This window comes from Oncorhynchus nerka, linkage group LG7 (assembly GCF_034236695.1).
Source record: "Oncorhynchus nerka isolate Pitt River linkage group LG7, Oner_Uvic_2.0, whole genome shotgun sequence".
NCBI lineage: Eukaryota > Metazoa > Chordata > Actinopteri > Salmoniformes > Salmonidae > Oncorhynchus > Oncorhynchus nerka.
Window position 1 is genome coordinate 13786512 of NC_088402.1, and position 23810 is coordinate 13810321.

The window sequence follows — 23810 nt, forward strand, 5'->3', positions numbered from 1 at the left end:
CAGAGACCTCCTCCTGAGAGTTGATGTTGCAGCCAGGTCCACAGAGACCTCCTCCTGAGAGTTGATGATGCAGGTCCACAGAGACCTTCTCCTGAAAGTTGATGATGCAGGTCCACAGAGACCTCCTCCTGAAAGTTGATGATGCAGGTCCACAGAGACTTCCTCCTGAAAGTTGATGATGCAGGTCCACAGAGACCTCCTCCTGAGAGTTGATGTTGCAGGTCCACAGAGACCTCCTCCTGAGAGTTGATGTTGCGACCAGGTCCACAGAGACCTCCTCCTGAAAGTTGATGTTGCAGCCAGGTCCACAGAGAGTTAAAGCAGCAAAAACTGATAGCATATTTAAAAAATGTGAGTAGTGGATATCAATTGAAAAGACAACTCCATTGCCTCAGGGTAATCTGAACACATAATTGGATGGCCAGACTGCAGTCACGGTAAACTTAGTACTAATTCTACAGTGATGACATCGCCAATATGTCTCACTGGCAAACATCCTGGTCATGGGAGAACAGGAGAGTAAACTGTGTTGAGGTTTCAGGTGTGTGTGTGTATGACTGTGTGTGTGTGCGTATGTGCATGCATGTGTGTGCCTGTGTGTGTGTGTGTGTATGCATGTGTATGGCTGTGTGTGTGCGTATGTGCATGCATGTGTGTGTGTGTGTGTGTGCGTGCGTGTGCGTGTGTGGTGTGCGTGCCTGTATGCGTGTGTGTCTCCGGTGGTGTCTTAGTGTGAGGGTCTCTCTGTGGACAGGGACTAGTCCCTGGGAGACTGATCTGCAGATCACTTCCAAATCAAATCCCCTCTCTTCTTAGGGTGCCATTGAGTCCCAAATGGCACCCTATTCCATATGTCGTCCACTATTTTTGACATGAGTCCTATCCGCCCTGGTCAAAAGTAGTGCACTACAAAGAGAATAACGGTGCCATTTGGGACACTGTCCGCACAACAAATGAACCTCTCTGCTTCTTACATTTCAAATGAAAAATAAAGAATAAAATATAAAGTTGTGGGATATGATTGTAAAACAGTGATCTTTTAGCAGTCGAAAGGACAAAGATTCAGCAGGAGGCAAGCAGGTAGAGGTGCAAATGACTGCTGGATTTATTTACACAGCGCTGGGGTTCAAGATGATGGTGGTACAATTACAAATATATATATGTATATATATTATACAAACTTCTGACTTTAAATGTCAGCATTCCAAAAGAAAAATGCCTCTTTTCAGCCAAAACCTGTCCTTACTGTACAAGGCACAGGTGGGGTCTCCTAGGCTCAAACACAGCCTTCCCAGTGAGTTACCAAACATGAACTGACGAGAACACCGCTAGTTTCAGCAGTAGACTAGCTACATCAGGACACTGGTAGTTTCAACACTAGACTAGCTGCATCAGGACACTGGTAGTTTCAACACTAGACTAGCTACATCAGGACACTGGTAGTTTCAACACTAGACTAGCTGCATCAGGACACTGGTAGTTTCAACACTAGACTAGCTGCATCAGGACACTGGTAGTTTCAACACTAGACTAGCTACATCAGGACACTGGTAGTTTCAACACTAGACTAGCTGCATCAGGACACTGGTAGTTTCAACACTAGACTAGCTGCATCAGGACACTGGTAGTTTCAACACTAGACTAGCTACATCAGGACACTGGTAGTTTCAACACTAGACTAGCTGCATCAGGACACTGGTAGTTTCAACACTAGACTAGCTGCATCAGGACACTGGTAGTTTCAACACTAGACTAGCTACATCAGGACACTGGTAGTTTCAACACTAGACTAGCTGCATCAGGACACTGGTAGTTTCAACACTAGACTAGCTGCATCAGGACACGTAGTTTCTGACCGGTAGACTCGATGAGCAGGCAGGCAGCCCAGCTCCCTGATGTCCTTTGGAAGGGTGCAGAAGGTCAAACAGCTGGCTGAGTTGAACACCACACTAATGCACTGACAACGCAGTTCAGGAAGCTGGGATGCCTCTCTCTCTCTCTCACTCACCTCACAGGCTTGACCTGTCTCAATCCACATTCCATCTCTCCTGCTATCCGATCTTAAAGTCAGTAGAACATCAGGGTCACAGGCCAATTTATACAGTGATTGTCACAGACAGTTCTTTTCAAAGCAGTACTTGAGTACTTGGTGGATGACATTTTGAGGCCCAACGTCCCTTTTCAAATGTCCCTCTCTGTGAAAAATTCAAATGGACCAAAGAAAAACAGGACATTATAAGTACTTCAGTTGCATCCAACTGCCATGCAGCTTTGACAGACTTCAATTGTGTTTTTATGTCAGTATGGATGAAGGTCGTTGACAGTCTCCCCCTACAATCATCCACACACATGCACACCAATATACTGCTGCATTTTCACTGATGTCAAGCACATCGATGTGTGAACATGGGGCTTGTGGTATAGGGTGCGTGTTTCTCCGTGGGTGCAGTTCATTAAAACCACACAATAACAGGATGATACGTTTCCATCCTATTCTGCCTGACTGTCATGATAGGAGATTTATAAACACACGAAGAAGAAATGTTCACCTTTTAAATCACATCTAACTCCTGAAGATCACACAGGAAGTAACTAAGAGCCGTTGCAGAAAGGTGGTAAAAGCAAAACAACTGCTGTGTGTGTGTGAAACACATGTTGTCTGACATTGGCTACACAGTAGGCTGCTGAATGTCAACAACATAGAGACAGGTATACCTAACTAGCCATAGGACAATTTACAGGAATAGACTTTGCTCACGAGGCAAGGAAGTGTATTTGGGCAAAAACAATGGGAGCTTTTAGCATTAACAATTCAGATACTTTTGAAAGCAAGCAGCAAAATAAATGGTTGGGGCCACATAGTTCTCCACTGTTGCTATATTCTATCAGTATTTCAAAGCATTATTAATTCACATGCAGCTCCCAACTTACTCATGCAACTCAACTCAGATATTTCCACTCTTCCTAAGCAGGTGAAGGTTCCGTATATTTATGGAAGGTGAAATTAGCTGCGCACTCAGAAGGGGGCGCCTTGGCCGTCCTCGTCCTGCGTTGTAAAACCACCATCTCGTTCCGACATGACCGGGGCTCGCGGTTGGCAGGTTTGTGGCTGAGAATATGCTAAACGCTCTGTCATTGGCTGCTTCCGAGTAAACAGTGCTTTGGCATAGCAATTGATATCCTACAGCTGGAAGGTAGTGTTTGTCACACAAAGTGAGAGGGCTTAGAAAGTGAACGAAAGCTTAATGTAGGGTCTCAAAAGGAGGGATACCGAGGTTGTTTATTTTTTTAAAGAGAGGTATAGACCAAAGCTAAACTATTAGATTGCCAAAATGCTTTGCCATGTTACCCGTCCGGATTCGGTGGTTATGGAAGTGGAAGTTGATACCAAGGCGAATGGTGAAGACTGTCTGAATAAGGTATGGATAGTGGATACTAATTTAATTATCCCCTTTTCAGGTTGTTAATACGTTATTTATAACATATAACATTTGTGTCAAATTCCAGTGAATATTGTCCTGTAAGTGTAATTTACAGTGAAATGTTCAAATTGAAACGCAACACTTGGCAACATGAGCGCGTGTGTTGGTTTTGTCGAGATGATAAATCCAAATGTTGATGTACAGGCGAAGTTCAATGTTATTTGCTAGATTTTCTGCCAACGTCAAGTTATCTCGAAATGGCATTCTCTGTCAAATGATAGACTACCTACCCATACATTGTCACACACAGCATTACAAATGATTATTAATTTAATTTGTAATTGTATTACATTTTTCCTCTATCGTGCAACAATGTTGCTTTGGTCGAAAATAAGTTGGCCATATTTTCCGTGAAATATTTCCCCCCTCCCATCAAACTCATTAAGTTTCCTAAATAGGTAATTTACTATTAAGGTTCTTTCTGAGGGAGTTGTTTCCTGGTAGTATATTCGCGAGGAAAGGTTACGTCAGTTCATTTGGTTCCCCATGCTTGGCAAATTGGCAATGTTATTGTGAAGCTTGAAGGGGGGTTCCCATTGTTGACTAGATCAACATTGAATATACAATAGTTCCAAATTGCTGCGAAATCCGTTTTGAAAGAGTTAATAAATACTATCACGCGTGCACAGAGCTGCTGGTGTCAAAGACTGTACATAGATTCATGTTTCTATTGTGTTATGGACTGTACGTTTGTTGATGTGTAACTGTGTTTTTTTGTCGCTTTGCTTTATCTTGGCCAGGTCGCAGTTGTAATTGAGAACTTGTTCTCAACTTGCCTACCTGGTTAAATGAAGGTGAAAAAAAATAATGTAATGTTAGTCCTCAAACCAGGAAATAAAAGGAACCAATGTGAATTTATCGGAGGCTTTAATCGCCTTGTTTTCTAATGAGTTCTATCCATTTTATATCATATGCACAGCGCGTTGACACCAGTCCTCATCCTCCATCCCGTCTAGAAGTAGGCTGTCCTTGACGTTATGTAACTCCGTCCCGTCTGGAAGTAGGCTGTCCTTGACGTTATGTAACTCCATCCCGTCTGGAAGTAGGCTGTCCTTGACGTTATGTAACTCCTTCCCGTCTGGAAGTAGGCTGTCCTTGACGTTATGTAACTCCATCCCGTCTGGAAGTAGGCTGTCCTTGACGTTATGTAACTCCATCCTGTCTGGAAGTAGGCAGTCCTTGACGTTATGTAACTCCATCCCGTCTGGAAGTAGGCTGTCCTTGACGTTATGTAACTCCGTCCAGTCTGGAAGTAGGCTGTCCTTGACGTTATGTAACTCCATCCCGTCTAGAAGTAGGCTGTCCTTGACGTTATGTAACTCCGTCCCGTCTAGAAGTAGGCTGTCCTTGACGTTATGTAACTCCGTCCCGTCTAGAAGTAGGCTGTCCTTGACGTTATGTAACTCCATCCCGTCTGGAAGTAGGCTGTCCTTGACGTTATGTAACTCCATCCCGTCTGGAAGTAGGCTGTCCTTGACGTTATGTAACTCCATCCAGTCTGGAAGTAGGCTGTCCTTGACGTTATGTAACTCCATCCCGTCTGGAAGTAGGCTGTCCTTGACGTTATGTTACTCCGTTTCTTTCTTGTCGCTGTTGAGAGGCGCGTGGGATGCGCTCAAGGTGAGTTGTATTATCAGGTGAAAAAAATCCCATGTATTTTCCATCAACTCTCTCACTGGCTTTACGGCATATTGATGTGTACGAGCCACGGAGTCAATGGCAAAGGCAAAAAATGGTAATAAAAAAATTCACGGTAAACTCAGTCTCATGTTTTATTGAAGATGCGCTAAACTTTTTTTAGGCCTTCACAAACCAAATCAACTGAGGTTTTACTTTGATAGAATGACTATTCTGTGGGTTTGACTGGTTTCCCCCTGTTCACTTTGTTTAACCTAACACACTGAATTCTTCTATTCTAAAGGTGTGTAGGAAGTTGGGAATCCTAGAGGTGGACTACTTTGGCCTGCAGTTTTCAGGCAATAAAGGAGAGAACCTGTGGCTCAACCTCAGGAACAGAATCTGTCAGCAGGTGGACAATCTGACTCCCTGCCGACTCCGGCTTCGAGTCAAGTTCTTTGTGGAACCACATCTCATACTCCAGGAACAGACGAGGTATGGATACTCTGTAACACACACACACACACACACACACACACACACACACACACACACACATTACAATAGTCATTCTTTATGCTCCTTACATCGTCTTGTTATGATGGGAAAAGGAAGCTAAATAAATCTAGGGCATGTTACTCATTAAATATTCATATTTTAACATCTTCTCTAACTCAACCCTTAACTGTTCAGATTCCCTCTGACACCAGTCATGTGCTGTAGGAGGAGAAGCTTAACAACCAGATCATTCAGCACTGTACTGTAGCTACTGTATCCTGTGAAGTTCGTTGTGACTTCCTGATTAGGCTCTACAGTGGAGCGAACTACAGTAACCCCGCAGCACACAGGGTTACTACAGGTCATTGTGGAGCAAGGCGGGAGGCATCCAGGAAATGGGAACTCTGTAAAGGTTCTGTTGCTGATGCCACAGGGTCCCTATGCCTGCCTGGTCCTGCCTGCTGAGAGCTATACAGCCCTCCCCAGACCTTCCCTGCTGGCTCTCATTCAAGTGAATGAAGGAGAAGTGGGCTTTACTTCAACATTTGTTGTTTCTTTTTGCTTTTGGTTTATTTTATTTTGTTGACTTTCTCATTTAAGGAGAAGCGTCCTTGTTCTTGTGCATTTTTCTGTTTTTAGTTTCATTTGGCGTTTGACAGTCTCAAAGGCACGTCTCACCGTTGTGAATTTGTTTAAATGCTAAAATGCTTTTACTACATACTCAGAAAATATGCATGAGTTAAAATAACTATAAAAAGACCAGTGTGAAAGGCTTTTTTTCTCATTTAATATGCTCTTAGCTCTTAGTTCTTAGCTCTTAGCTCTGTATTTTGTCAGCCTCATTTTTGAAATCGTTCTTCTTTTCCACAAACAAACCAGAGAGGAAATGATCCAGTCTTCCAAAGAAAGCATGTTGAAACTACTCTAGTGAATGGCCTGACACGCTGACTTCATCAGGCTGATAGATACCCTGACACGCTGATTTCATCAGGCTGATAGATACCCTGACACGCTGACTTCATCAGGCTGATAGATACCCTGACACGCTGACTTCATCAGGCTGATAGATACCTGACACGCTGACTTCATCAGGCTGATAGATACCCTGACACGCTGACTTCATCAGGCTGATAGATACCCTGACACGCTGACTTCATCAGGCTGATAGATACCCTGACACGCTGACTTCATCAGGCTGATAGATACCCTGACACGCTGACTTCATCAGGCTGATAGATACCCTGACACGCTGACTTCATCAGGCTGATAGATACCTGACACGCTGACTTCATCAGGCTGATAGATACCCTGACACGCTGACTTCATCAGGCTGATAGATACCCTGACACGCTGACTTCATCAGGCTGATAGATACCCTGACACGCTGACTTCATCAGGCTGATACCCTGACGCTGACTTCATCAGGCTGATAGATACCCTGACACGCTGACTTCATCAGGCTGATAGATACCCTGACACGCTGACTTCATCAGGCTGATGATTTCATCAGGCTGATAGATACCCTGACACGCTGACTTCATCAGGCTGATAGATACCCTGACACGCTGATTTCATCAGGCTGATAGATACCCTGACACGCTGACTTCATCAGGCTGATGGATACCCTGACACGCTGACTTCATCAGGCTGATAGATACCCTGACACGCTGATTTCATCAGGCTGATAGATACCCTGACACGTTGACTTCATCAGGCTGATAGATACCCTGACACGCTGACTTCATCAGGCTGATAGATACCCTGACACGCTGACTTCATCAGGCTGATAGATACCCTGACACGCTGACTTCATCAGGCTGATAGATACCCTGACACGCTGACTTCATCAGGCTGATAGATACCCTGACACGCTGATTTCATCAGGCTGATAGATACCAGGACCCTGACACGCTGATAGATACCCTGACACGCTGACTTCATCAGGCTGATAGATACGCTGACTTCATCAGGCTGATAGATACCCTGACACGCTGACTTCATCAGGCTGATAGATACCCTGACACGCTGATTTCATCAGGCTGATAGATACCCTGACACGCTGACTTCATCAGGCTGATAGATACCCTGACACGCTGACTTCATCAGGCTGATAGATACCCTGACACTCTGACTTCATCAGGCTGATAGATACCCTGACACGCTGATTTCATCAGACTGATAGATACCCTGACACGCTGACTTCATCAGGCTGATAGATACGCTGACTTCATCAGGCTGATAGATACCCTGACACGCTGACTTCATCAGGCTGATAGATACCCTGACACGCTGACTTCATCAGGCTGATAGATAACAGGACCATGACTTCATCAGGCTGATAGATACCCTGACACGCTGACTTCATCAGGCTGATAGATACCCTGACACGCTGACTTCATCAGGCTGATAGATAACAGGACCATGAACCTGGTTGTGTTTTTTCTTCCCTTCTCCTCATCCCCTAGCCCTTTAGAGGTCCTCTATTGAGAAGTCCTGACTGCATCCCTCATGGAACCCTATTCCCTATATCGTGCACTTCTTCTTTAGACCAGCGACCTATGGGCAGTGCACTATAGAGGGAATAGGGTGCTGTTTGGGACACAGAATCTCAACTCGGCTTCTCTTTTGATGTTATTTATAGGGCGCTCTGATCTCAGTGTTAACCCTCCCTCTCTACCACCTGCCCGTTGCAGAAAAACAGCTTTGCATGCAGTATTCATGTTAATATCATCATGTCTATCTTTCCACAGCTGTGGGAGATCCTGTATCATTTAAAGCTGATTCTAACCCCAGTCAGTCAGTCTGCCAGGAGAGGCATCAGATAACTCAGTGTTAGAGTAGAAAAGTGTGTGGGGAGCAGAGCCCCTGAGCTGCTCAGCTCCTCTCTCTGTGTCTCTGTGTGTGGGGAGCAGAGCTCCTGAGCAGCTCATCTCCTCTCTCTGTGTCTCTGTGTGTGCACGGTTGGCCAGTAACTGTTCATTAAACAGAGATCTATCCCTCATGGCCAGCAGCCTTCCTTTTCCGTCTGGACTCCAAGCACACACTACGGCTTTCTCTCCCCTTACTCCTGACTTATTTCAGGATGGACTGTGTGTGTGTGTCTTTTTAAGACTGGACAGTGTTCCTGTGGAGTTGGGGGGAGGAAAGGGATAGATGAGGGTACAGCTGTATCCCTCTGCCCATCAGCCAGTTAGACTACTGCTGTCTCTGCCAGTCACCCAGTTAGACTACTGCTGTATCCCTCCGCCCATCACCCAGTTAAACTACTGCTGTATCCCTCCGCCCATCACCCAGTTAAACTACTGCTGTCTCTGCCCGTCACCAAGTTAGACTACTGCTGTCTCCCTCCGCTCGTCACCAAGTTAGACTACTGCTGTCTCCCTCCGCCCGTCAGTCACCCAGTTAGACTACTGCTGTCTCTGCCTCTCACCCAGTTAGACTACTGCTGTCTCTGCCCGTCACCCAGTTAGACTACTGCTGTCTCTGCCCGTCACCCAGTTAGACTACTGCTGTCTCTGCCCGTCACCCAGTTAGACTACTGCTGTCTCCCTCCGCCCGTCACCCAGTTAGACTACTGCTGTCTCTGCCCGTCACCCAGTTAGACTACTGCTGTCTCCCTCCGCCCGTCACCCAGTTAGACTACTGCTGTCTCCCTCCGCCCGTCACCCAGTTAGACTACTGCTGTCTCCCTCCGCCCGTCACCCAGTTAGACTACTGCTGTCTCTGCCCGTCACCCAGTTAGACTACTGCTGTCTCTGCCCGTCACCCAGTTAGACTACTGCTGTCTCTGCCCGTCACCCAGTTAGACTACTGCTGTCTCTGCCCGTCACCCAGTTAGACTACTGCTGTCTCTGCTCGTCACCCAGTTAGACTACTGCTGTATCCCTCCGCCCGTCACCCAGTTAGACTACTGCTGTCTCTGCCCGTCCTACTGCTGTCTCTGCTCGTCACCCAGTTAGACTACTGCTGTCTCTGCTCTCACCCAGTTAGACTACTGCTGTCTCCCTCCCCGTCACCCAGTTAGACTACTGCTGTCTCCTGCCCGTCACCCAGTTAGACTACTGCTGTCTCTGCCCGTCACCCAGTTAGACTACTGCTGTCTCTGCCCGTCACCCAGTTAGACTACTGCTGTCTCTGCCCGTCACCCAGTTAGACTACTGCTGTCTCTGCCCGTCACCCAGTTAGACTACTGCTGTCTCTGCCCGTCACCCAGTTAGACTACTGCTGTCTCTGCTCGTCACCCAGTTAGACTACTGCTGTATCCCTCCGCCCGTCACCCAGTTAGACTACTGCTGTCTCTGCCCGTCACCCAGTTAGACTACTGCTGTCTCTGCTCGTCACCCAGTTAGACTACTGCTGTCTCTGCTCGTCACCCAGTTAGACTACTGCTGTCTCTGCTCGTCACCCAGTTAGACTACTGCTGTCTCTGCTCGTCACTGGAGAGCACCCGACCAGTAGACTCTCACAGTGAGAGCAGAACATATAGGTAGAATGCGTGACCGTGTCCAACTCCTATCCATCTCTCCTCTGCATGTGCTCTAGTCTATTCCTCCATCTCTCCTCTGCATGTGCTCTAGTCTATTCCTCCATCTCTCCTCTGCGTGTGCTCTAGTCTATTCCTCCATCTCTCCTCTGCATGTGCTCTAGTCTATTCCTCCATCTCTCCTCTGCGTGTGCTCTAGTCTATTCCTCCATCTCTCCTCTGCATGTGCTCTAGTCTATTCCTCATCTATCAGCTTGTTCTGACGGCTACAAGTGTTGCACTGCCAGTGTATGAGTGAGAGAGACCCCAGCCAATAGTTTACTGATGAAGGACGACTCTCAGAAATAACTATATACCAATGGAACATGCTCACAAACTAATATCCACCAATGGAACTGAGTGTTCTTGGCAAGTGACAGTGGTTTTTCAGCATTATAGGCATGCTCACACTTACCCTCACAGCTATACGCACTTACCCTCACAGCTATACGCACTTACCCTCACAGCTATACGCACTTACCCTCACAGCTATACGCACGCACGTACGTACGCCCTGGTACTGGGAAGCCTGCAGGTAGTAACAGATGCTGGAGAGCGTGTGAATTGTCCTTATTCGGTACAGACGCACGCAGAATGCCAGTATGTACACACTCACTCACGTATGCATATACACGGGCCTCTCTCTCACCCTGTTACATAGCATATGGTGGACTCTGCACCCACAGAATACAACATAAAAAGCTGCTTACATAAGCTGGACTGCTTAAATTTACAGAATCATCACCAAATCCTGCTGCTATCCCATTATTGGAAGCTTGGGCCTTGTGTGTGTGTGTGTGTGTGTGTGTGTGTGCTTGGCCCACTCTGGTACAAGTCTGCACAGGACTGATTTATTCACACCTGCAGCTTTTCGTCCCACTCCTGCCCACACCTGCAGCTTTTCGCCCCACTCCTGCCCACACCTGCAGCTTTTCGTCCCACTCCTGCCCACACCTGCAGCTTTTCGTCCCACTCCTGCCCACACCTGCAGCTTTTCGTCCCACTCCTGCCCACACCTGCAGCTTTTCGTCCCACTCCTGCCCACACCTGCAGCTTTTCGTCCCACTCCTGCCCACACCTGCAGCTTTTCGTCCCACTCCTGCCCACACCTGCAGCTTTTCGTCCCACTCCTGCCCACACCAGCTGTTTTTGTCGGACTCCCACTCGCTACCACAAGAACTGATCCCACAATGTTATTTTAGGCTCATGTGAAGACTCAGCAATTGGCGCCTTATTGGCAATATCGAAATGTGCAAAAATAAATAACCTAAGAAATAGGTTAAATTATCAGAGATTCTCACGTGGCCATTTTTATATTAAGCTTTTGGGATTACCGGGCTATGTCAGCGAGTAGGCTAGACGTAGACTTTCGGTATTACCGGGCTATGTCAGCGAGTAGGCTAGACGTAGACTTTCGGTATTACCGGGCTATGTCAGCGAGTAGGCTAGACGTAGACTTTCGGTATTACCGGGCTATGTCAGCGAGTAGGCTAGACGTAGACTTTCGGTATTACCGGGCTATGTCAGCGAGTAGGCTAGACGTAGACTTTCGTTATTACTGGAGAGCGCAGAATTGAAGAGAGCAGAATTGGTGAGACTTGCTCTTTCACTTTCACTTTGTTTTATAGCTTACCTTTTAGGAGTGGGACGATTTCCAGACAGACAAGTATGGGTGATCAATATTTATTTTTAGGCAATGTAGTTAACTATATTCTAATCCTCATATTTGGGAAGTACATTTCCTTGGAAAGATGACTGCCCCCCCCAATCGTAGGCAGCCTACTCTATTTCATTGAGACCACAGGTAGGCCTCTTAACCCGAAGCAGTGAATGAGACAGATGTGACTTTTTAATACAATAGCTCGTCTAATGTGCAACAATCAGAAAGACGACATTTTACAAATAACCTGCAGGACAACACAAATATTTCCATCCCAAGCTGGTCTGATCTGACCACTCGTTCCCAACCGCAGAATGACAAATGGTGACTGCAGCAGTGCTCTGTCGGGATCCGCAGCGCTCTACACTCTTCTTATTCGTTGGCTTGCTGAAGGCAAGCTACTCTAGATTTATTACAAACTCATTATTATTATATATATTCGGCTAGCTCTAGCCCTTAAACCATTTAACACGAAACCAACTTTAAAACGTACATGCAAGCCCCAACTTCTCATAGCATTTCTACTTTGACTACAACAAAGGCACATCTCAATAGGTGGTCCAGGTATGTTATGACATGTGGGGGGGGGGGGGTCAAAGTTCAAAAATCGCTGGAGGACGTCTTTTAAGATGATCTCCAATGAATTTCACACACACTCTCACATTTTTTTAAAAAGCTTTCTATAAATACACACTCAGGTCGTTGGTCTGTAGCGCAGGCTCAGTTCAGTCTGATTTCTGTGGTTCCTCTGTCCTCCGAACATCAAATAAACACCCATCCTAATCCTGTAGCTTAAATCACAGCTTCTCTCTACACCGCTCCGCCTGGGTAGCTTTTGAAACACCCTGTCCGACTGCCTAATGCAGCCGACTGCCTAATGCAGCCGACTGCCTGCTAGTGGGAGAGATGTTTTCTCTACTCTCACCCCCCCCCCATCTATTTGTGTTGCTGCTCACACCTAGACTGACTCTGTCCCTGACCATGGTTTGAGTTGAGGCAGTCTTGATGTTTTGTGTGTGTGTGTGTGTGTGTGTGTTCACTGACCAGATCTGTGCAGTTTCATAGAGCTACTTCTGCATTTGGTTGTAATTTCTGAATTCTCAGAGGAGTAGTAGATTTCATATTTGTTTTAAAAGCTGTTCGCTCAAACAACAAACATCCCTCTTTATGAAATGTCCTGATAAATCCATCCATTGGCTAGGAGATGAGGGGAGTGGTCATGTCTGTTTGGGTGAGAGCAAGGCAGGGATTGAGTTGGGGCCCCATAGAAATAGAATAAGTAGAATGTCATCATTGTTCTAGTTGTTTTAATTCTATGGTTGGAACTTGGCCCCCTCAATGAATGTGTGCTGTCTGCCTCGTTATCCCTCACTAGTCTAGAGGTAGTGCTGTCTGCCTCGTTATCCCGCACTAGCCCAGAGGTAGTGCTGTCTGCCTCGTTATCCCTCACTAGCCCAGAGGTAGTGCTGTCTGCCTCGTTATCCCGCACTAGCCCAGAGGTAGTGCTGTCTGCCTCGTTATCCCTCACTAGCCCAGAGGTAGTGCTGTCTGCCTCGTTATCCCTCACTAGCCCAGAGGTAGTGCTGTCTGCCTTGTTATCCCGCACTAGCCCAGAGGTAGTGCTGTCTGCCTCGTTATCCCGCACTAGCCCAGAGGTAGTGCTGTCTGCTTCGTTATCCCGCACTAGCCCAGAGGTAGTGCTGTCTGCCTCGTTATCCCGCACTAGCCCAGAGGTAGTGCTGTCTGCCTCGTTATCCCGCACTAGCCCAGAGGTAGTGCTGTCTGCCTCGTTATCCCGCACTAGCCCAGAGGTAGTGCTGTCTGCCTCGTTATCCCGCACTAGCCCAGAGGTAGTGCTGTCTGCCTCGTTATCCCTCACTAGCCCAGAGGTAGTGCTGTCTGCCTCGTTATCCCTCACTAGCCCAGAGGTAGTGCTGTCTGCCTCGTTATCCCTCACTAGCCCAGAGGTAGTGCTGTCTGCCTCGTTATCCCTCACTAGCCCAGAGGTAGTGCTGTCTGCCTCGTTATCCCTCACTAGCCCAGAGGTAGTGCTGTCTGCCTCGTTATCCCTCACTAGCCCAGAGGTAGTGCTGTCTGCCTCGTTATCCCTCACTAGCCCAGAGGTAGTGCTGTCTGCCTCGTTATCCCTCACTAGCCCAGAGGTAGTGCTGTCTGCCTCGTTATCCCTCACTAGCCCAGAGGTAGTGCTGTCTGCCTCGTTATCCCTCACTAGCCCAGAGGTAGTGCTGTCTGCCTCGTTATCCCTCACTAGCCCAGAGGTAGTGCTGTCTGCCTCGTTATCCCTCACTAGCCCAGAGGTAGTGCTGTCTGCCTCGTTATCCCTCACTAGCCCAGAGGTAGTGCTGTCTGCCTCGTTATCCCTCACTAGCCCAGAGGTAGTGCTGTCTGCCTCGTTATCCCTCACTAGCCCAGAGGTAGTGCTGTCTGCCTCGTTATCCCTCACTAGCCCAGAGGTAGTGCTGTCTGCCTCGTTATCCCTCACTAGCCCAGAGGTAGTGCTGTCTGCCTCGTTATCCCTCACTAGCCCAGAGGTAGTGCTGTCTGCCTCGTTATCCCTCACTAGCCCAGAGGTAGTGCTGTCTGCCTCGTTATCCCTCACTAGCCCAGAGGTAGTGCTGTCTGCCTCGTTATCCCTCACTAGCCCAGAGGTAGTGCTGTCTGCCTCGTTATCCCTCACTAGCCCAGAGGTAGTGCTGTCTGCCTCGTTATCCCTCACTAGCCCAGAGGTAGTGCTGTCTGCCTCGTTATCCCTCACTAGCCCAGAGGTAGTGCTGTCTGCGTCATGCTGGTCTAAATGAACATGTTTTCCACTCCTTGTTGTTTATCATTCCGATCAGGCCAACGGTTGGTCGGGGGGGGTTAGCAAACCAGAGGACACAGCACAGCCATTAATATAGACCACTGCCATGAATGAGAAAAGGGATGTTTTTAGTTCCTTTTCCTTAGAAATAGAATCTCTAGAAGGGACTTAAAGCCTCTAACCCTAGCAATTTGACTGGTAAACTCTGCTAATACTAGGTTCAAAATGTTTTTTTTTTGAATGGCAGCAACATGCATGCATTCTTGGGTTTGCATGGCCTCTCGAACTCAGTTAGTTGATTTGATTTGTTAGTACACAAATATAAAGGCAACATGTAAAGTGTTGGTCCCATGTTTCATGAGCTGAAATCGAAGATTCTAGAAATATTCCATACGCAAAAAAACGTATTTCTCTTAAATGTTGTGCTCAAATGTGTTTACCTCCCTGTTAGTGAGCATTTCTCCTTCGCCAAGATAATCCATCCACCTGACAGGTGTGGCATATCAAGAAGCTGATTTAAACAGCATGGTCATTACATGGATGCACCTTGTGCTGGGGACAAAAGGCCACTCTAAAATGTGCAGTTTTGTCACACAACACAATGCCACAACTGTCAAGTTTTGAAGGAACGTGCAATTGGCATGCCTAAGCCTCATCCAATGTCGTTTTAGAGAATTTGTCAGTACTTCCAACTTGCCTCACAACCGCAGACACATGGTGTGAACGTGGGCTGGCGGTTTGCTGACGTCAACGTTGTGAACAGAGTGCCCCATGGTGGGGTTATGGTATGGGCAGGCATAAGCTACAGACAATGAACACAATTGCATTTTATTGATAGCAATTTGAATGCACAGAGACACCATGCCGTGACGAGATCCTGAGGCCCATTGTCGTGTCATTCATCCGCCTCCATCACCTCATGTTTCAGCATGGTAATGCACGGCCCCGTGTCGCAAGGATCTGTGCAAAATTCCAGGAAGCTGAACATTTCCCAGTTATTCCATGGCCTGCATACTCACCAGACATGTCATCCGTTGAGCATGTTTGGGATGCTCTGGATCAACGTATACAACAGCGTGTTCCAGTTCCCACCAATATCCAGCAACTTCGCACAACCATTGAAGAGAAGTGGGACACCATTTCACAGGCCACCGTCAACAGCCTGATTTAACTCTCTGGTCACACCAGATACTGACTGGTTTTAGGATCAACACCCCTACCTGTTTTAAGGGATCTGTGACCAGGTGCATATCTGTATTCCCAGTCATGTGAAATCCACAGATTAGGTACTAATTAATTTATTTCAGTTGACTAATTTCCTTTATACAAACTGTAACTCACTAGAATCTTTGACATTGTTGCTTTTGTTTTGGTTCACTAGATCTGTGAATTCAGTTAGAGAGGAACGTTTGAGAATGATTTGGCAGTTTAACTTGGGTGCAAATGCAGAAGTCACGTGTCGTTGTAGCTTGCTATCCTCCCTCTAAAGCCCCTGGGAGAGCCCTTGTGTATTCATTATTGAGCCCTGACAACTCGTGTCTTTACATGTCAGCACAACCTACATATTGTCACAACAACACGGCTGATGGATGTTTTTCACGGAATTGAAGCCCATTCGTGTTAATATTATATCCATTTGCCTTAGTTTAGGAGATGAGGGTTTCCTCAGTCAGCCCCTGTCCTTTTCCCCAAACGTTTTTTTAACCTGCCTTTTAAGGTCTCTGAACTCAAGTATCAGTCTCTCGTATATCTAGTTTGAACCCATCGCATTAGTTCCCGGCCAGGAAGGATGTCTGTGGCTGGCTCTGGGCTGTGTGTGTGACCTTTGCCCTTCTTACAGTCCATTATTATAGAATACTCCGTTACGTTCCCATAACCACAGGACGTTTTAGCGTACAAAAACAACTTATTGGTTCGCCTCGAAATGCCACTCTTTGGATTCAGGAATACAGTCGGCGTGTGAATAATATTTATCTTATTTATTTAGTGTTTTGTCCCTCTTTCCGTTGCCTAAACGAGCTGATTAACAGCCTTGTGTTGGAGAGTGTACATTGTGAAGGTTTCATTGAGAGACAGTGAGTGGTGGAATGGGGTTATTAGAGTTCGTTGATTGGGAGTGACCTCTAGCACCACAGCTTTGGGCTGTGTTGTTTGTTACTCCAACAAACCACATTGTTTAGAGCCTGGCCCTGTGAGCTCTGAAACAGACACTTCTCATTGGCTGATGCGGTGCAGTCGCAAGGCAGATGTTTTTTGGTTTCATTTCACACGGACTTTATGTTCTTCTGGAAACTGTGAACTCTGACGTGTGTTCTATGTTACTACTGAGAGGAGAAGTCGAGTTGAAACAATTGAATTATAATTTGTTTTTCGCTACTTTTGAGAAGTCTTTAATTTAGTTAAGAAAAAGTACTGAGGGGCGGCAGGGTAGCCTAGTGGTTAGAGCGCTGGACTACTAACCGGAAGGTTGCAAGTTCAAACCCCCGAGCTGACAAGGTACAAATCTGTCGTTCTGCCCCTGAACAGGCAGTTAACCCACTGTTCCTAGGCCGTCATTGTAAATAAGAATTTGTTCTTAACTGACTTGCCTAGTTAAATAAAGGTAAAAAAAAAAGAGGTGGAGAGGAGAGCAGGTGAAATGCACTATATAGCCTATTTGAAGTCATTTAACTTTGACAACATCTAAAACACAGTTTAAAAAATCATAACTCAAGTGCACTAAACGCCCTCTTCCTCCCCCTTTCTTCTTCCTTCTCCTTCTCCTCCTCTCTTATCTTCCATCTGCTGTCACACATAGGGATCAATGAACCATATTCCCCCCTCAGTCTACGGTCCACTTTAATTGAATTATTCCAGCTATGCAGTCAAGTGTTTTAGCATTCCAGCAAGAACAGATTACTTTGTGTTGGAGCCTCCGCTGTCATCCATTGCCCACGGTGTGGTGTGTGTGTGTGTGTGTGTGTGTGTGAGCAGTAAATGTACCATGCGGTCCAGTGGTCTGAGAGCAGGTGTTCCTTGACAGTAATGAAAGCCTTACAACTGGGATGAACACAGCCTCTTTATTTAAACCGGGCCAGCAGAGAGGAGGAGGTTTAAGGGTTTTCTGTTCCAATATCAGATTCCCTGCAGGCTTAACTAGAACCCCTGCTGTTTTGTCCGTCTGCGTTAGAGTTGAATAGTGGCAACCAGGTTAGAGATTTCCAGCCCAAACCCGCTCTCTTTTCCAGATAAAAAAATAACTGCTACAATTGTTATAATAAATTATTTCTATGAACAGCATGATGTGAAATGGATCTGTTTTTAATTGATATGTCATGTCTCAATCTGGCTTCTCTACGGCCGACTCTCTGCTATCTGCATGATCAATCACCAACGGGACAGACAGCGCTTCTCCCTATGGAGCGCAGTTCACAATGTGGGGGTGACCTTATTGTTTTTTTAATTGTAAAGAGTTTTAATTAAAGCAGCCTATCACTCAAATATCATTGCTTTAAATCAGTGTGCAGGCAAACACTCTCTCACGGTCTTTCTCTCCATCAATTCCATTCAAATTTGATCAAAAATAGGCCTAATCCTGTTGAAGATTTAATTATATATACAGTTCCAGTCAAAAGTTTGGACACAGTCATTCAATGGGTTGCCTTTACTTTTTAAACAATTTTCTACATTGTAGAATAGTAGTGAAGACACAAACTATGAAATAACACATGGAATCATGTAGTAACCAAAAAAGGGTAAACAAATCCAAATATATTTTATATTTGAGATTCTTCAAAGTACCCACCCTTTTCCTTGACAGCTTTGCACACTCTTGGCATTTTCTCAACCAGCTTCATTTGGTAGTCACCTGGAATGCATTTCAATTAACAGGTGTGCCTTGTTAAAGGTTAATTTGAGGAATTTATTTCCTTCTTAATGCGTTTCAGCCAATCAGTTGTGTTGTGACAAGGTAGGGGTGGTATACAGAAGAGCCCTATTTGGTAAAGGACCAAGTCCATATTATGGCAAGAACAGCTCAAATAAGCAAAGAGAAATGACCGTCCATTACTTTTAAGACATGAAGATCAGTCGATTCTGCAAATGTCTAAGAACTTTGAAGTGCAGTCGCAAAAACCAAGCGCAATGATGAAACTGTTTCTCATGAGGACCACCACAGGAAAGGAAGACCCAGAGTTATGTCTGCTGCAGAGGACAAGTTCATTCGAGTTACCAGCCTCAGAAATTGCAGCCTAAGTAAATGTGTCTGTTACTTGAAGTCTGAAGCATCTCAACATTAACTATTCAGAAGAGACTGTGTGAATCAGGCCTTCATAGGTGAATTGCTGTATAGAAACCACTACTAAAGGACACCAATAAGAAGAAGAGGCTTGCTTGGGCCAAGAAACATGAGCAATGGACATTAGACCGGTGGAAATCTGTCCTTTGGTCTGATGAGTCCAAATTAGAGTTTTTCTGGCTCCAACCACCGTGTCTTTGTGAGTAGGTGAACGGATGATCTCCGCATGTTTGGTTCCCGCCGTGAAGCATGGAGGAGGTGGTGTGATGGTGCTTTACTGGTGACACTGTCTGATTTATTTAGAATTCAAGGCACACTTAACCAGCATGGCTACTGCAGCGATACACCATCCCATCTGGTTTGTGCTTAGTAGGACTATCATTTGTTTTTCAACAGGACAATGACCCAACACACCTCCCAGGCTGTGTAAGGGCTATTTGACCAAGAAGGAGAGTGATGGAGTGCTGCATTATATGACCTGACCTCCACAATCACCTGACCAATTGAGATGGTTTGGGATGAGTTGGACTGCAGAGTGAAGGAAATACAGCCAACAAGTGCTCAGCATATGTGGGAACTCCTTCAAGACTGTTGGAAAAGCATTCCAGGTGAAGATGGTTGAGAGAATGCCATGAGTGTGCAAAACTGTGATCAAGGCAAAGGGTGGCTACTTTGAAGAATCTCATATAAAATGTATTTTTGATTTGTTTAACACTTTTTTTGTTGTTGTTGGTTATTACATGATTCCATGTGTAATTGAATGGTTTTGATCTCTTCACTATTATTCTACAATGTAGAAATTGGTGAAAAAAAAGAAACCCTTGAATGAGTAGGCGTGTCTAAACATTTGACTACTGGTAGTGTATACTGAACAAAAAAATAAACGCAACATGTAAAGTGTTTCATGAGCTGACATGAATGATTCCAGAAATGTTCCATAAGCACAAAAGCCTATTTCTCTCAAGTTTTTTTTTTACATCCCTGTTAGTGAGCATTCTGCCTGAGCTGCATTTGTGAATTTTTCTACAATACTCCGCCTCTAACATCGTTTTAGAGAATTTAGCAGTACAGACAACCTGCCTCACAACCGCAGACCATGTGTATGGCGTTGTGTGGACGAGCGGTTGGCTGATGTCAACGTTGTAAACAGAGTGCCCCATGGTGGGGTTATGGATGGGCAGGCATAAGCTACGGACAATGAACACAATTGCATTATATCGATGGCAATTTGAATGCACTGCCGTGTCGTGCCGTTCATCCACCGCCATCACCTCGTTGCAGCATGATAACATACACATACCGTGTCGTGCCGTTCATCCACCGCCATCACCTCGGGATGTGTATGTTATCATGCTGCAACACGTGTCGTGTCGTTCATCCACCGCCATCACCTCGTGTTGCAGCATGATAACATACACATACCGTGTCGTGCCGTTCATCCACCGCCATCACCTCGGGATGTGTATGTTATCATGCTGCAACACGTGTCGTGTCGTTCATCCACCGCCATCACCTCGTGTTGCAGCATGATAACATACACATACCGTGTCGTGCCGTTCATCCACCGCCATCACCTCGGGATGTGTATGTTATCATGCTGCAACACGTGTCGTTCATCCACAGCCATCACCTCGTGTTGCAGCATGATAATTCACTGTCCAATGTTGCAAGGATCTGTACACAATTCCTGGAAGCTGAAAATGTCCCAGTTCTTCCATGGCCTGCATACTCACCAGACATGTCACCCATTGAGCATGTTTGGGATGCTCTGGATCGTTTTCCAGTTGCCGTCAATATCCAGCAACTTCGCAAAGCCATTGAATAGGAGTGGGAGAACATTCCACAATCTACAATCAACAGCCTGATCAACTCTATGTGAAGGTGATGTGTTGCGTTGCATGATGGTGGTCACACACGGTACTGATTGGTTTTATGTGCAGTGTCCTTCTACCTGGACAGATGGTGGGTAGGGTGGGCAGCAGTGTCCTTCTCTCTGGACAGATGGTGGTAGTGTGGGCAGCAGTGTCCTACCTGGACAGATGGTGGGTAGTGTAGGCAGCGGTGTGGAGATGGTTACTGTCTATGGTAGTGACTGGTAGGTTGTGTGTGTGTGGGCAGGGTAGTGACTGGTAGGTTGTGTGTGTGCTGTTGGCAGTCTGGGCACCTCTGATGTAGCCTGGCTTTGCAGCCTGGCGTTCCCAGACGTTGTTGGAGTTCATGTTCAAGCCGTGTACCAGTCACGATCCTGCACAGAGGACAGTCAGACCAGCTCACACCATCCTCATCACCGCCCTCTACAGTTCACATCAAAGCATGGTGGATGAGGGGAGACTCCTGCCCTGCTGTCCTGGAAATTGAATTGTGTCGACTTGCTGTACAAGTTAGACTAGACTTGTGACGGTTTCCTATACATTGTCCTTAACAACAATACCTACCTAGTATTTAACTTCTTATTACGAGGATGTTACAGATACTGTATACACCCAGACATGGTCATTTAGCCCTGGTTCTGAGCCCAGATGAAACCCAGTATTCGGTTGGAGGTATGAAAGAGTTGGACTGCACGTGACCGCGCTACAGGACAAGTGTTCCTTTTCAATTTGAGTGGTTATGTGTTTCCAAAAGTAGTCACGTAAGGCGGAGCAGTGAGCTGGCGACTCCGGGGTGACGAGGGAGAGGGAAGGACAGCAGTCAGGCCAGGCAGGGCCGTGACTGATAGTAAACCCCAGGCGACCCCGGGGTGACGAGGGAGAGGGAAGGAGAGCAGTCAGGCCAGGCAGGGCCGTGACTGATAGTAAACCCCAGGCGACCCCGGGGTGACGAGGGAGAGGGAAGGAGAGCAGTCAGGCCAGGCAGGGCCGTGACTGATAGTAAACCCCAGGCGACCCGGGGTGACGAGGGGAGGGAAGGAGAGCAGTCAGGCCAGGCAGGGCCGTGACTGATAGTAAACCCCAGGCGACCCCGGGGTGACGAGGGAGAGGGAAGGAGAGCAGTCAGGCCAGGCAGGGCAGTGACTGATAGTAAGCCCCAGGCGACCCCGGGGTGACGAGGGAGAGGGAAGGAGAGCAGTCAGGCCAGGCAGGGCCGTGACTGATAGTAAACCCCAGGCGACCCCGGGGTGACGAGGGAGAGGGAAGGAGAGCAGTCAGGCCAGGCAGGGCCGTGACTGATAGTAAACCCCAGGCGACCCCGGGGTGACGAGGGAGAGGGAAGGAGAGCAGTCAGGCCAGGCAGGGCAGTGACTGATAGTAAGCCCCAGGCGACCCCGGGGTGACGAGGGAGAGGGAAGGACAGCAGTCAGGCCAGGCAGGGCCGTGACTGATAGTAAACCCCAGGCGACCCCGGGGTGACGAGGGAGAGGGAAGGAGAGCAGTCAGGCCAGGCAGGGCCGTGACTGATAGTAAACCCCAGGCGACCCCGGGGTGACGAGGGAGAGGGAAGGAGAGCAGTCAGGCCAGGCAGGGCCGTGACTAATAGTAAGCCCCAGGCGACCCCGGGGTGACGAGGGAGAGGGAAGGAGAGCAGTCAGGCCAGGCAGGGCAGTGACTGATAGTAAGCCCCAGGCGACCCCGGGGTGACGAGGGAAGGACAGCAGTCAGGCCAGGCAGGGCCGTGACTGATAGTAAACCCCAGGCGACCCCGGGGTGACGAGGGAGAGGGAAGGAGAGCAGTCAGGCCAGGCAGGGCCGTGACTGATAGTAAGCCCCAGGTAGTCAGAGCCCTTTGTTTCCAACCAGGCAGGTAGCAAGCAGCCTGCTGATCACATGAGTCCTGCTGCTGGGCCGAGCACAATAGGGAAACAGAGTGGCAGGGTAGCCTAGTGGTTAGAGCGTTGGACTAGTAACCAGAAGGTTGCAAGTTCAAACCCCCGAGCTGACAAGGTACAAATCTGTCGTTCTGCCCCTGAACAGGCAGTTAACCCGCTGTTCCTAGGCCGTCATTGAAAATAAGAATTTGTTCTTAATTAACTGACTTGCCTGGTTAAATAAAGGTAAAATAAAATAAAAAAAATAAAAGATGGCTGTGTGCTGTTTAGAGCCCGACCGCTAAAATTGGTTGACTGATATTATTGGTGATATTAGCCCTTCACATAAATATTAGTATCTGTCTTTATTCCATACATAAAGCACCAAGATTATATACTGTATATAGAATGAACAAAAATAGGTCTGCTAATTTGTATACGTTTTCAATTGTTGCCTGAAGAGGGCACTCTAGGAGCTGCTCATTGAACATCATTCAGCCCTTAAGTCACAACGTGAGAATAGGCATGGTGGTTTGACAGTGAGTAGCGTGCCAGCGACAGACTATTTAAAAACAGAAGTAATCCAAAGTACACTTCACCAAGCAAGCAGCCCTCATCACATGATCACTTAGTTAACGTTAGCTGGCTCCCTAGGCAGCAGTGTAGTTAGCCTAGCTAGGCAGCAGTGTAGTTAGCCTAGCTAGGCAGCAGTGTAGTTAGCCTAGCTAGGCAGCAGTGTAGTTAGCCTAGCTAGCAATCTGTGCTACTTATGTGCGAACGCTGGACTGGCTCCAAAGTGAACTCATCCTTGATACAAAAATAGCACTGTTACTGTCTGGAGTCCAGACTCTGGACCTATTATGTTTTCTACCTGAAATATGCAGTCTGCAAAAAAAACAAGACAGTTGGCGCATTCAAGATGAGATGGGATTGTGTGCTAAATTAGAATGTTGGTGTGACTAGAACCAGTGCGGCAAGCTTTTTCCTGCATGAATGCTTTCAGACATCAGCACAGACGTGGCAGGAAGAGACCAAGCGGAGTTGACAGTAAATCTCATACACAGTTGGAGTTGTATGTTTTACATAGCTTTGTGTTAGGGATGTTGTGTTATTCATTTGAACAGATGGGCTCGGTAGTGGTATGACAAGGTATGAGGTTACATTATGTGTGAGGAAAACAAGGGAGTCT

The 23810-nt window shown here is 46.9% G+C and overlaps 1 protein-coding gene across 1 annotated transcript in view; it reads left to right on the top strand.

Annotated features, from left to right (window-relative positions):
* Positions 1 to 3135: 3135 nt before the first annotated feature.
* LOC115122243 (E3 ubiquitin-protein ligase MYLIP-A-like) overlaps positions 3136 to 23810 on the top strand; it is a 33901-nt gene continuing 13226 nt past the window's right edge. Inside the window, exons 1-2 of the mRNA XM_029651437.2 lie at positions 3136 to 3419; positions 5404 to 5594. Coding sequence (XP_029507297.1) covers positions 3333 to 3419; positions 5404 to 5594 — 278 coding nt within the window. The 5' untranslated portion in view covers positions 3136 to 3332. The remainder of the gene's footprint in view (positions 3420 to 5403; positions 5595 to 23810) is intronic.